The sequence below is a fragment of the Frieseomelitta varia genome, unplaced genomic scaffold, assembly GCF_011392965.1.
Source record: "Frieseomelitta varia isolate USP_RPSP 00005682 unplaced genomic scaffold, Fvar_1.2 scaffold_217, whole genome shotgun sequence".
NCBI lineage: Eukaryota > Metazoa > Arthropoda > Insecta > Hymenoptera > Apidae > Frieseomelitta > Frieseomelitta varia.
In genome coordinates, this window is record NW_025109939.1 from 134,311 (window position 1) to 148,430 (window position 14,120).

At 33.6% G+C, this 14,120-nt stretch overlaps 1 protein-coding gene across 1 annotated transcript; it reads left to right on the top strand.

Annotated features, from left to right (window-relative positions):
• The first annotated feature begins 813 nt into the window (after positions 1-813).
• On the top strand, positions 814-12,819 carry LOC122527434 (transmembrane reductase CYB561D2-like). The gene is made up of 3 exons (XM_043651633.1): positions 814-1,001; positions 6,350-6,537; positions 9,288-12,819. The coding sequence occupies exons 2-3, from the start codon at positions 6,376-6,378 to the stop codon at positions 9,810-9,812; spliced, it is 687 nt and encodes a 228-aa protein (XP_043507568.1). The 5' UTR covers positions 814-1,001; positions 6,350-6,375; the 3' UTR covers positions 9,813-12,819.
• Positions 12,820-14,120: the final 1,301 nt, after the last annotated feature.

Below are 14,120 nucleotides of genomic sequence, written 5' to 3' on the forward strand. Positions count from 1 at the left end.
TTCAAATATTCTAAGATAATAATAACAGTAAGATACTAAGATTCTAAAATACCAAGGTATCGAAACTCTATGATTCTAAGATTCTAAGATATAACAATTCCAAAACATTAAAATTTCAAGTTACTAAGATGCTAAGAACCTAGGACACTAAAATTCTAAGACTTTATGAAAATTCTCAGACTTTAAGATACTAAAATTCTAAAATATCAAGACATTAAGATATTAAGACCAAAGCAAAGTATCAAAATTCCAAGACACTATTGCAACACACTAAGACTCTGTCTGCGAAAATTTTAAAATCACCGAAAAAAACGCTAAGATCGAAACAGAATTCTCGAGACCTCGAAGATTAAAAAAGATCCGTCGAGATTTTCAAGAATCTTAATCTCTAAACTATTTAATCTTCGCTGTAAAGTCTTCATCTTCAACTTCGATCGCCAAAACTTAAAGACTCTAAATTTTTCTCTATACATGCAGAATACATCTCGAATCCCATCAGCACTGACGCCACTCAACGATATTGGACCGTGACGAATCGAATAATAGTTTGCCTCGAGTTCGCTCGCTTTTCAAGCCACGATCTTCAAACGATCGGGAACAGTTCGAACAAACTTTTTTCCTCCTGTGTAAAAACGACGCACACGAGTGTTTATATATATATATATATAGCGTGGCAGATTCGTTCAGGTTTAAACATCAATCGTTACGTTTCAGACACTGCGGCGACTAGACGCGCCAAGGCCGCGTTTACTCGACGATTTTTCTCGTTGTCAGTAAGGAGTATTGGCAACGCAGCGATAGATCGTTGCGGCCATGGTGGAGAGCGTGCTTCAGTTGAGGCGCGGACGCCGTTCCGTGCTCTTCTTCTCTTCTTCGATTTGTTCCCGTTTTTCTTTTTCTTTTTTTTTTTTGTTTTCTTTTTCTTCAGGATAAACAATCCAAATTCGTGACCTTTCTCTTTCAACGTTCGATCGAACGTGAACGAGTTCGCAGCTGTTGAGGTGAGTTGCCTTACTCTCGATGCTTGTTCTTTTTGCAATTTCTTCGAGAAGCACGCTCTTTCAATCCCGATCCAATAATTTTGAAAACAGCTCGTCTCAATATATTTATTCCTCGGAATGTAGGTTGAAAAGTATGTTTTCTTTTTTTTTTTTTTTTTTTTCTTGAGAAANTTCTGGAACGTGAAGCTCAATCCATGAAGAACTTTCTACAGTTAATCAGCGTACGTAAAATAGTTTTTTTTTTTTTTTTTTTTTTTTCTTGAGAAAAGTAATTGGAAAGGCTGTAATTGTTGAGAAAGTAAAGAAGTCATTTTAATTTCATAATTTCAGCAATTACACGTGGTGAATTTTTATACGTCACGCTCTCCACATTTGTTCTTTGGAATGCGATCCCTGTTATTTAGAGGATCAAAAATAGAATACTGTTTCGTAGTTCCGTTCATCGTTGATGGAGAAATGATGTTCCTTTTTTATTGTTTTGTAAATGAAGTTGAACAGGAATTATGTATAGTTCGATCTCTTTAACAAGTGCAATAGGAGAAGAAACATAGGATTGTAGCAATTGCGTGTAAATAATACAGTCGTGAGGCATCTTTTATTTTAATTATTTTCAATGACTTTTATATTACCTTTATCATTTTCACTCCTTTATCGTGGAGTTCCCGATTAATAATCCATAAATCAAAATTTCCAAGATCAATCGATTCGAAGCTCCTTTCTTTTCATTCTTGAGATTAATTCATGAATGAAGGTGTTTTCAGACGTTCCCCTCTGCCAAATTAATCGGTCGCCACGTCAAAAGACATTCGACGATTCTTCTCGTCACGAGTCGTGTCGTTCAAGATGTTCGAAAGAGTTGCGTCGAATTAATTTACGACAGCCTTTTTTTTTTCTTTCCACTGGAACGTAATTATAAGCGTTCTTTCATTATCGTGCGCGATTATTTTTATGTTGTCGCTTATGCAACGAGCGATTTGCGGTAGTTTCTTTTACAACTTCGTTCCCGAACGTGCTCTGTTTTCGACACAGCAAATCGCAAACGCGCGATTCGCGTGATATATCTCGGTATATCTCGTTCGAAAGTGGAGCGTATCTGAAAGCGTGCCAGGCCGCGTTATTATATTGTGATAAAACATAATCGCGCAGAGTTGTGAGAATTCGGGTTAAATGTTCCAATATTGACGAATTTGTTGATTTTTCTGCAATATTCGCTAACTTAAACGCAAACGAATGCAAGTAGTTACCCGCGAGTCAGAAGAATGATTTCTATTTTTTTGAATATCTTAAATATAATAAGATTTTAATTTTTAAACGTGAGATCGCTGACAAAAATTAAATACTTCTGTTGTGCTTAGCAATGTTCATAATGAGCGCCGTAAATCCTCGATAAGAAAATCTTCGTTTTATCTCAAGTATTAAACGATCTCTTTGTAATTTTCTTTTCCTTTTAATTTTTAAAGATTTTTAAATATAACAAGGTTTGCAAATGCGATAATACTGAGAGATGGGGAATCAAGTACCTCTATCGTCATTCACGAATATTCATAAGTTGAAATGTAAATGAATAATATTTATAGATCATCGGTGGAGATATCTGATTTTGCAATTTGTTGTCACTGTTATTTTTCTAAAGCTAATAATGATAGTGCAACAGTCTCTTAATTTTCAATTTTATGTGCAAAATATTTATTATAAATATAAGTAATACCAACCGAGTTTAAAAATATCTAACGAAACTATCCTCATTTCTTTCAGTGCGATTTTTCCAATTGCGCGACGTCGATTTGCCACAATCTTGAATAATTATCACGAAACGTCCAATATATCTTGAGTAATTCTACAAAATAACCAGTAATCTTGGGTAATTATCATATCTTGAACAGTTCGTTAAAGCGGCATACGTATATTTCGTTCGCGTTTTTTTTTTTTTTATTTTTTTCATTGACGTATGTACAGTTATAATATTATACATTAATGTATCGCTAAAAAGTTATTACTGGCGTCGCTCATAATTTCCAACGTGTCTTTAATATCTTTCACGAACCTCACAATCTCCGAATTTCACAGTAGAATTCAAATTTCTTCAGTTTACATTCACAATTTTTATCCGACCTTTTATCGCGTTCATAAATTTGCTATACGCTCCGCGATAATGGTATTCGCCTTTGTTAAAGCATGCGAAACACTTCCTCGTAGTATAATGAGCTCGATCCCAACGGCACATTGTTTTCCAGCGTTTATTTGCGCGCATCTTTCTGTTTTGACAGCCAATCCAACGTTGTTCGATGTTAATCTATCAGCGGACGATTACGTACACTGGAATCTCATTTTCCTGTTTGCATTATTATCATTCTTTTTATCGTCTTTTTTTTTTATTCCAAATGACAATACTGCGAAGATTATCTCTTTTTCTTTTTCCTTGCATTGTTGTCTGTGTAGTTATCGAAATTGAATTTCTGTTGCGAACGAGTTAGAGTATTTCTTTTCTCCATCTTGGACAGTGTTTTCGAAACACACTTCTGTGTTAACAGCTTTCTTTCCATCACCTATATTCCGTTATTAGTCTGAAACGATCAGTTCAGAATCACACTTCAAGTTCGTCGCAAATTGTAACAAGCGACTTTCTTCGTTTCGTATAATTATATACTTTTAATAGATAAAATTGTGTTCGTCGTTCACTCGATGCTTCCCTCGAAAATGATCGTGCCAGTATGTTTACTTTTTTGAAAATCCACTTTTCCGATTTACAAAGGGAAGCTTGCGAGAAGCAAATTTGAAGTTGGACTTCGAAAGTCAACTTTCTTTCTTCCTAAACAAATACATGATTTTCAAATTCGTGCAACTACAATTTCATTGTGTATTGAACAGTGTGTATTTTTTTTTTTTATCATACAATCATATTTTTTTTTAAGAAAGATCAAGAACCACGTTGCATCAGCGCATGGTTGAAAGTTAAAGCAATTTTCGGCCACGTAATTAGAATTATTATTGCAATCGAACTTGTTCGATCGACATACAGTTTCGAAATTAGCAAATCATGGCCAGCGACTCGAAAATTTGAACGACACAAGGAAATTGAGTTCTGCTTTCTAGAAGACCGCTGCCAGTCATACGAAACCTCGCAGTTCAGTCAATTCGAGGGAAAGACTGCTAGAATTCACAGTCGTTAACACTTGAACCTGTCGCTGCCTGTTATAATTAGTACTTGCTACGTTGCACGGTGTGTCAAAGAAAGAAAAAAAAAAAAAAATGACGTCGCAACTGATCAAATGACACAGTTAACTATAAGCATAGCTACTTGTTGATGTAGAAAATGTGCACATAGCAGAAATGATGTATTATGTCACAGCGCGTCACTGATCGAAGGAGGATTAATTGTCAACTGTACTTGAAAATTCTTGACAACGATGTTTGTACAAAATTTTTTGAATGCAAACACTATATATTTACTTTCAATTATCCGTTGCTGTTTAATAATTTGGAGTATATTGTGTGGAAAATTAAATATAAAATGATATCATTTCATTCTGTAATTAAGAAATATTTCTATTATTTTAATACAAAAAATATCAATTATGAGTTACATTTGATGAGAAAAAGAAATTTTATAATAACCGAAGAAAATTTACAGTAACTACAAGTATGATATTACATCGACCGCAATGAATGGCCAAAATATTTCGTAATGTGTATCTAAATTTTAGAAAAATGCTTTTCTAGAGAAAGTGAGAATAAAAATTTAACATTTTGAAGAAAGTTAAAACTATTCTCCGTTTCATTTAACATTACAACAGTTTCAAGTACATTGAAATTAAAACAGAGCCGTTCGTCGTTCGATTTCTTACGATTGTCTACTGTTTAGCAAATATTATAACTACCACTAACCATCGTACGAGTTTCTAGGAAGATTTGATTTTCTTAAAGCTCCAGTTAGCTCAGAATACTTCAAAGATCCTCGAACAGCTGTAACCATTATAGCTGTGCCAATAATCGACTTCTCGATCTTGACAGACGTTCGTTTAATCAGTGGTTTCATTTACCAAGCTCATGCTTACGTGCTGTCATAATAGACGCGACTTTCTGCGCGTTCGAACACAAGTGGAAGCTTGAAAGAAACGTGGAATCATGTCGCGCAATTAGCAATGAATCACACGTCGCACATCTCAAACGATCGTAGGAGCAGTTGCGTCAAAAGACCAGCTGAGGTCGCCTGGAATTTATCGTTCCCCTAGTAAATCGAAGAATGGACGTCTTAATTTTTGAAGAACTATGATCAACCGCTTTCTTAAAATTAATTAATAAGAAGAGTAATTAAATATTCTTCAACTCGAGAATTTTATCTTCGCTATAAAGCCTCTGATATTAAAATATTAAAACAAAGAGACAATTCTAATTAAATATTAAAATATTAAAATATTAAAATAAAGAGATAATTCAAGATTTTAGGACAAAGATATCTTAACTAAATACTGAAATCCTAATTTCGCATAATTTTATTAAATATTTAAATATTTAAATTTATATTTTTTTATTAAAATATTTAAATTTTGCAATTTTTGCAATTTAACCTTTTGAGAGCAATTCCCCGATAATTTTATACCGAAGGTTTTTGAATTAGACGTTGCAGCAGTGACACAGTCTTTATATTTCAATCTTATAATTTTATATTTTTAATGTTTCTATTCCTAATTTTAAAAGTTCTGGTATCGTTGATATTTGTTTTATCCTTTCTATAGGTAAGACCAACATCAATTTGAGAATCGCCTAATTAAATGATATAATGATAAAGATAATTTTCATTTAAATTTTAAGATACTTTGGTATTTATATGTGTCTTGTTTCTGACATTACTTAATAATCATTTCTACAGATGCAAGGATAACAGATCAACTAGCTAAGAAATAATAATTATAATTTTTATTGAAATCTTAAAAATACTTTAATATTAGTCATATTTATCAGTCTGAAAATAACAGATCAACCAACTAACTAAACAACAAAAATGACAAAAATGCAATGGCAACATAATTTTCATTTACATTTTAAAATATTGTAATATCATTTATATCTGTCTTGTTTCTGACATTACTTAATAATCATTTCTACAGATGCAAAGATAATAGATCAACTAGCTAAGAAATAATAATTATAATTTTTATTCAAATTTTAAAAATACTTTAATATTAATCATATTTATCAGTTTGAAAATAACAGATCAACCAACTAACTAAACAACAAAAATGAAAAGGATGCAATGGCAACATAATTTTCATTTAAATTTTAAAATATTGTAATATCATTTATATCTGTCTTGTTTCTGACATTACATTTGATAATCATTTCTACAGGTGCAAGGATAACACGATCTTGAAAAATGACGGATCAACCAGCTAGCAAAGGACCGCCAAGTGCTATCATGCTGGTATTCTCGGTGCTTACACACATCCTGTTACTAGCACCAGTAATATACATCGTGACTTTGGCTTTTGAGAAGTACAGCTTCTTCTCGTGGCATCCGATTTGCATGACCGTCGGAGTAAGTAGCGAACCAAGGCTAATTACACAACGAACCAACGAATAATAAAACACGTGGATCAGGAATCTAGGTGCTTGACTCCTACATTACATCAGTAACTCAACACTTTGTTAAGAATTCCATTGCACAGAAATTAATAGGTGAAGCAACTCGTTGGTTCGTTACTCGAGTGTAACTCACTTGTTTTAAAGTCAGCTACGAATGCGTTTCGCAATGGCACGATTGCAATAAATGTTTCTTTAATACAAAGTGAATTAGCGTTAAGATTTTATATATTGACAAAATTGCTAGTGTATCTTTTTTTCTTTTTTGAAACTCAATAAAATTTAACAAATGCAATTGGATCATTTACAAAGAATTTTTCTTAGAAAATCACATCACGAGGGTTATATTATTATCATTATATTATTATCATGTAAATTCTCGTAGAGTTTTCGCTTAAGGATAAATTACGGAAGAAGAATATAATCAACAGTAATAAAGTTTATAAAAAAAATTTCAGTCGAAGTTAATCTGTTCAGTGTGAATTTCTTTACAAAGTACATAGAAAGTTTCCTATGTGAAATGCGATTTATCAGGGATTTAAAAATTAATACACGGAAGATCGTTTATGTGGATTTCATATTAACTACGTAATCGAGGGTGTAATAGAGATTTTATGGAGATTATCTTACGGTGTTCGGTTCAAAATATTTTTGCTAGTGAGTACGACATCGAGAAACGATGTAATCACTCGCTTCGTATTTTATTCCCGACCATTTTTTTCTACGAAGCGTAAAATCTTAGATGTGATTCATTGGACTGTTAAAGCGTCAAGAGCATCCGATCAATTTTCTCGTAATGCGTCATCTTCAGCTTGAAAATATATCGATACACGATGGGTATACTCAATAAAGAACGAGCCAACAGATACATAGAATATTATTAATTAATATAGAAGTATTTCTTTGCATCTTTGAAAATTAACATAGTGATTCGTGCAAGTATTCGAAGTTTTTTTACGGGGATAAAATATAATTTTCATTAACACTGCAATGAGTCACGTTGCAACTATACACCTCGCATACCAAAGTATTTGAACAATCAGTTATTCACTACGTACATTCAATTTTGAATAATGAAATCTATGCTCGTAATAAATGTGTAAAAGTTTTATGTTTCACTTTTCTACATTTTCAGATTAGTTTCAAGTGTTTCCAGTACGATCAATATTTTGTTTCGATAAGTTCCTTTTTTTTTTTTTTTTTTAATCTAATGTTTCGAAAACAATTTCATTCTCGACACAGATAAAATTGCTTAAATTAATAAAAATTCTTCTTCTTCGAATATTTTCACGAGCCTACTGTAGATTATAATAAATACAGCAGAGTTAAATGCAAATATCTCGAACGTACACTATATTAACGTATTTCCTGAAACTGAAAGAAAAGAATGATTTCCTAACACTCCCCAGAGTTTCGTATGTAAAAAGCATAAAATCCTAGACATGATTCAGAGACCTTGATCCAAGTGTCTCGACTGTTAGGTCATCTTCGTAGTTGGAGGAATGCTGAGTTCTACTTATTCACAACTACTCCGAACAATGTTCTTAGATAAACCAAATACAGTTGAATCTAGAAGACATGTATAGGTCGTTGGAAACAAGTAACAAATAAACTTGCCAGAGATCTACGATAAAAAAAAAGAAACGAGATCATCTAACTAATTGAACTTGCTGCTTAATCTAATCACGAAGATTCTAGTCTTTTTTATTTTTTTTTTTTTCTAGCGATATCATGTCGATTCATTATCTCCTTCAAATATCGTAGGCGTGCACACTTGCACATTCACCGAATTAAACGGTGAAGGCATCTACCGCCGACCTAGATCGACAAATTGGTTACAACATTCCTCGAGTAAACTAAAACGAACGCCATTTTGTCTGTCGATTGCTCTGCCCATCAAATTCGTCAAACGCCGAGGCGTCGTGTGTTAGAGTTTGTCGTTAGGCCAAGGGCATAATTGCTATTTTTGGCAGTTGAAATTTAATGGTTCTACCATCTGGGCAGCGACCGAGTGAGAATAATGCGAGAATAAATTGCAATTTTGACAGGAAACGAAATTTATTATTATTTGTAAGATATGCAAATTAATACTCTCTTACGTTGTCTAGATTCGTACTAAATATTTTTAACAACAACGTAAATATATAAATATTTCTAAGACAGAGACGTATTTTTTTTAGAAAAGAATTTTATTAATATTTAATAAAATATTATACTAATAATATTTTATATTAATGTATTATAATAATATTACTATATATTTTATATTATAATATAATATTATATATATAATATATTATAATAATATGCTATATTAATATTTATAATAATATATTATACTTGGAAGGAATTCTTAATTATAAATAGCCGTGCAGATACCCTAGAGAAACATTTTTAAAACATATTAAGATAGTAGCACCTTTGATTTGAAAAATAACCATGACAACTAAAGAATAGTTTGCAGTTTCCCTATAAAAGAAAATACTAAACTTATCTCCGATCAAAAGTAACCTAAAAAAAAAAAAAAAACTACTTTGAAACTCTCTCTCAAAAGTCTGGCATCTGTTTCTACTTAAATTCCTACTTGAAACCTTCTTTCACTAATCATCCACCTCTGTCATTTTTACTAAAAAAAAAAAAAAAAAGACAAAATACCTCGTTTATCGATCGCAATCTCAAATCCAAATTTGCTTCGACACACGACAGGTCGGTCTTCTGATAACCGAGGCGATATTCAACGTTTCCGGCGAAGCTTACGTCGGCTGGAAGGTGTCCCGAGTCAACCGAGTGACTCTCCACTGGATCCTGCACACATTGGGTCTAGGATTAGTGTTAGTCGGCCTGATCATCATCGTGGTGAACAAGACGGTGAACAATCGTTCACACTTCATGACGCCTCACTCGATCCTCGGCTTGGTCAGCATCATCCTCGTGTTTTTGACAGCAGCGTTCGGCGTCGTCACCAACAACTCCAGATGGTTGTACCCGCGGTTCAGGCCGGTCCTCCTGAAGATCGTGCACGCGTTCGGCGGCATTGTCGTGACGATCCTCTTGCTTGCCACGCTGATCACGGGCACTTACACGAAATGGTGGCCCGGCGGCTACACCGGAAGAAGCCTAACGTTCACCGCGTTCTTCATCGCTGGCTTTTTTATCCTCCTGAAGCCGGTTCTCGGCGCTGTCTCGAGGAGCAGAGTGGTCTTCGGCCCGCCACCTTCTGCCACCACGTAATAATCGCGCGAATACGTATACACCGGCTGCGGTTTAGGCGAAAGGCCTCTCACTTCATTCGATTTGACGGATTTAATTCCAAATGAATAATTAGGAAGTCCGTCTCGAAATGGATTGTCTGCAATACAGTAGGTCGCTTAAATGTTTCAAACTGTGATGATACGGAAATTATATCGCATTCGATCGAAGTGACGAGGAAACGATGAATTAACGATGGATTTTGTGAGTAAGTGGTTTTTTTTCTTTGTTTTTTTTTTTTTTTTATGTGTGTGCAATTGAAAAACACGCTGCAAGATCTTGAAATGATCTTTAATTAGAATTGCATGATTGTAATTTTCAGCAATTTTTGAATGAAATCCTTCACACGTTAAAGAGAAGCAAGTAATTCTCAATGATCAGCGAGGAAATTCGAGATTCCTTCTTTGTTACTATAATGAGAGAACAGCGAGTAAAATATTTTTCGTATCATCGCAGAAAAAAGACATTTAAGTGTGTCTTGTTTTAATTGAAACGTCCTGTATATTTGAGGGTATAGTGTAGCTAACGGCATTGTGCTACATAAGTGCAGTGTAGTGCAATACTAAAACGTCGCACAGTATAGTACAGTACTGTTTTATGGCAATGAAACGACTGCTGCCGTAACATTGTACGTTATACCGCATATTGTTGCAGCAATATTGTATATTATACTATACAATACAAAAATATAACAGCATTGAATTTTGTCAACTAACATGATGCTATGAAATATTTTCCTACGCCGTATAGCGTAATAAATGAATAACCTAGCATAGCAGAGCTCCATTTGTACGAAGGGTTGATATGAAAATTGAAATGTTTCATATAATGGTAACGTTGATTTTTCGTTTCGAGCAATAAGATTTCAGGTTATTTCATCGAGTAATAATTAAAATTTGAAATTCTGCTGTACGCGTTAACAGAACATATCTATTCTATACTGTAATACACAATGTTACAGTAATATCTCGCCGTACTATATGATATATAGTATAATACTGTAATTTGAAGGGAAATAATTTCGACGCTTTTATCTGAATGTACGATAAATATCGGGGCCTGAGATCGATTCAAGTGCACGAGTGTGTGTTCAGAGTTTATCTAAAGTCTGTGCAATGAACGCGGCTTGTTGAACGGTGCTTCAGATTCGATCGACGACAGCAATAAAAGATTGATCTAAAAAGTCGTTCTTTATTAGGTGAAGTATTATCGTGTCACGTAATTAGATAAAATCTAATCGTCGTTCATCGCAACAATTGGATCGTTCGTCGCACGTGTAATCTCGATTGAAAAGAGAAGGCAAGTTGAAAACTTTATGACTTGCGATTCGAAGATTCAGCGGCTTCTTCTCGTCGTTTTAATAATGTAATGGAATTTTTTACGCTTCAAGGGCGCAGCAAAGTGTGACATACATTTTCACATCTTGAACATTTATATCTTGCGTATCACTACAATTACAATTTATTTCATTTGAAAATAAGTCGAAAGTTGTTGAGATGAGGAGTGTAAGAGGATAACTTCGAGGATAAAAGGAACGATTATTATTTTAAGTTACTCACTTTAAATTAATCGCCATTCTGTCACTGTCAAAGGGTTAATTTACTTACAATTAGAATTCAGACATTCCGTCCTCCAATGATTGCGCAACGTTTGACGATCATTGACAGCCAGTTTTTGATACTCGAATTCCTTAAATAATTCCTCTAATATACTAAGATATTCAATCAACAGGATCACCGGATTAAAGTCAATGTTTCTGGAAAATTTCTAGCACTAGATTGTAAAATTCGATCGAGACTTAGGTGAAGTTAAATCAACAGATTCCAAACATTCGTGAGAATCTAACTAAACTAATCATATACTAAATAAAATACACACTTGATATTACTGAGAATGAACGAAGAGAATGATTTATTTTACCATCGTTGTGTTCATCAAATTATTAAAAATGATGCCAGACGTTGATAAAAATGCATCAAGAACGCTCGTAATTAATCGTCTGGAAAAAGAGACGTGTATCTTTAGATATAAATATAAGTATCTAGACTATTTATAAGAAATGTTTACCAAAAAAAAAAAAAAAAAAGAGAATGATAATGCATAAACGTTAACTTAAAAAAAAAAAAATGTCGAGACAATATTCGCTTGTACGTTTACATAAAATATTGTTAGATAAATGGATATAGAGGAGGCAGTACACGCCGTGGCGTTATCGTCAACCATATATATCAACACTTTATTAATTACACACGCATCATATACATATATATAGAATTTACATAATGTATATATCCTTCCGCAATGCAATGTACATGTATATTAATACAATTTCTTATTCTCGAGATAATTTCACCGTCTCTTCGAATATTCTCCCCCCCCCCCCCCTTTTCCTTTTCCCTTCAATCTTCCACCTTTTGCATAGACTAATATCTCTTAAATCCCCGGCAATCGTCAACGTACAATAAACATCTCGAATTGAATCTAATCGTCCGTAGAACTTTCATCCATCTTGTAATCTGTTCGTACGCAGCATCGTTAATATCGCGCAACACCGTATGTAATGCGTTGTATACGTATGTATGTATGTATGTATATATGTATCATTTGTTATATGTACATACATATGTATACGCGTCTGTATCTGTCTATATATTGCGCACACGTTTGTTACATACAGACGCAACGTCATTTCGAATTTTTCGACTTGCCTCTTGACTCTACCTTAAAAGTTATATGCGTCCTGCATCTATGTACTTTACCGTGTTTTTGATTGTGTACTCGTCTATACGTTTCACGTGTGTCTCTCAGTTTGATCAAGACTACGTTCGTTTCAATGAAAATTGTGAAATTGATTGAAACTTGAAGAAATTAGAATCGAACGATGGATCGATTGAATGACTGAATGATGATGGAGCACAATTCTAAACTTAGATCCTTTCGACTTGGACGAAAATTAATCCTTTGTTGTATACTAAACTGAGTAAACTTCTAAAAATTGATCTTTGATCGATTTTTAATGGATCATTTCCTATGGATCAGCGGTACAAACTTGTAATAATAAAATCATTCTGCTTCAAGAGAATCATCAATTCGATACTCTTATCGAGAATTATTACACTGAAAGTGTTTCTAGATCGTAAATCGTCTTTGATAGATAAACGATTTCACGCAGAAATTTTATCCTGACCGGCGAGAAAACTGAGAGATACACGAAGTAGCGTATCAGAAGCAAGCGTATCGTAATGACTTCATCCTTGTTCGGAATGATTTTCCACGAGATCGCAATTTTAATTCTACTTCATCAACACCCAACGATTTTTCGTAAAATCATGCTCGCCAGCGTACAAAAAATGTCTGTCTTATTAACGCGAACGAATATTAATCCTATCGCGTCCACGAAATATAACACATCAGCTACCGTCTACGACACTATCCCCGCTCTCGAACGCTTTCCTCTTTCTCGATTAGCTCTAGGACACGTTGCTTTGTACTGTTCGCTCTACTGGTTGCTCTTGGCGACGTAAAATCCGTAACATTGCGCGGCAACCGTGAATTTTCTTTCACGCGTCGAAAAAAATTTCGATCGAATGATTTATAGAAAAACTAGGAGAAGAAGAATCTTTCAGTTCGTCACTTTAAATCGTGGAAGCGTAGTGGCTTTCAGTTTCGAGTTCTATTAGATATTAAATGAGATTTTAGTGAAAACTTGTGCAGAACAATATTTCTTCTTACGCTTCGTATTTATAGGGTTGAACAAATTTTGAAAACATCAAAGTAATAATAAAACACTGATGTTTCTTGATATTTTTCTCGAACAAGTAAGAATAACAATTGTCAATGTATGAAATTTCTCAATTAAAATGTCACTTCTCACTTCTGTCACGCTAGTACCATAAAAGTATGTAGATAATTTACAAATTAAATTTCGAAAGAGATATTGATACAAGTTGAAATTCCCCCAATAATTTTTAATAAACCAAACTGCTTTCGAAATTACGTTTAAAAATATATTTACATCTAAACGACAATCGTTCTTTATGTTACCGCGTTGTTACCGATAATTCTACGTCACCGAAATCTTAACCCTACCTAGGACAGTCGACCACGTGGCCTCGCCGGTTTAAACCGGCAGCTAATGCTATTTATTAATTATTTATCATTTAATTATTATTATTATTATTATTCATTACTTTGTAACATAACATTTTTCCTCATAATAATAAATATTGTTATTGTTGTTGTTGTTAATGACGCGCTAAATCTTTTTGTTTAAATTCTTTTGTTACACCT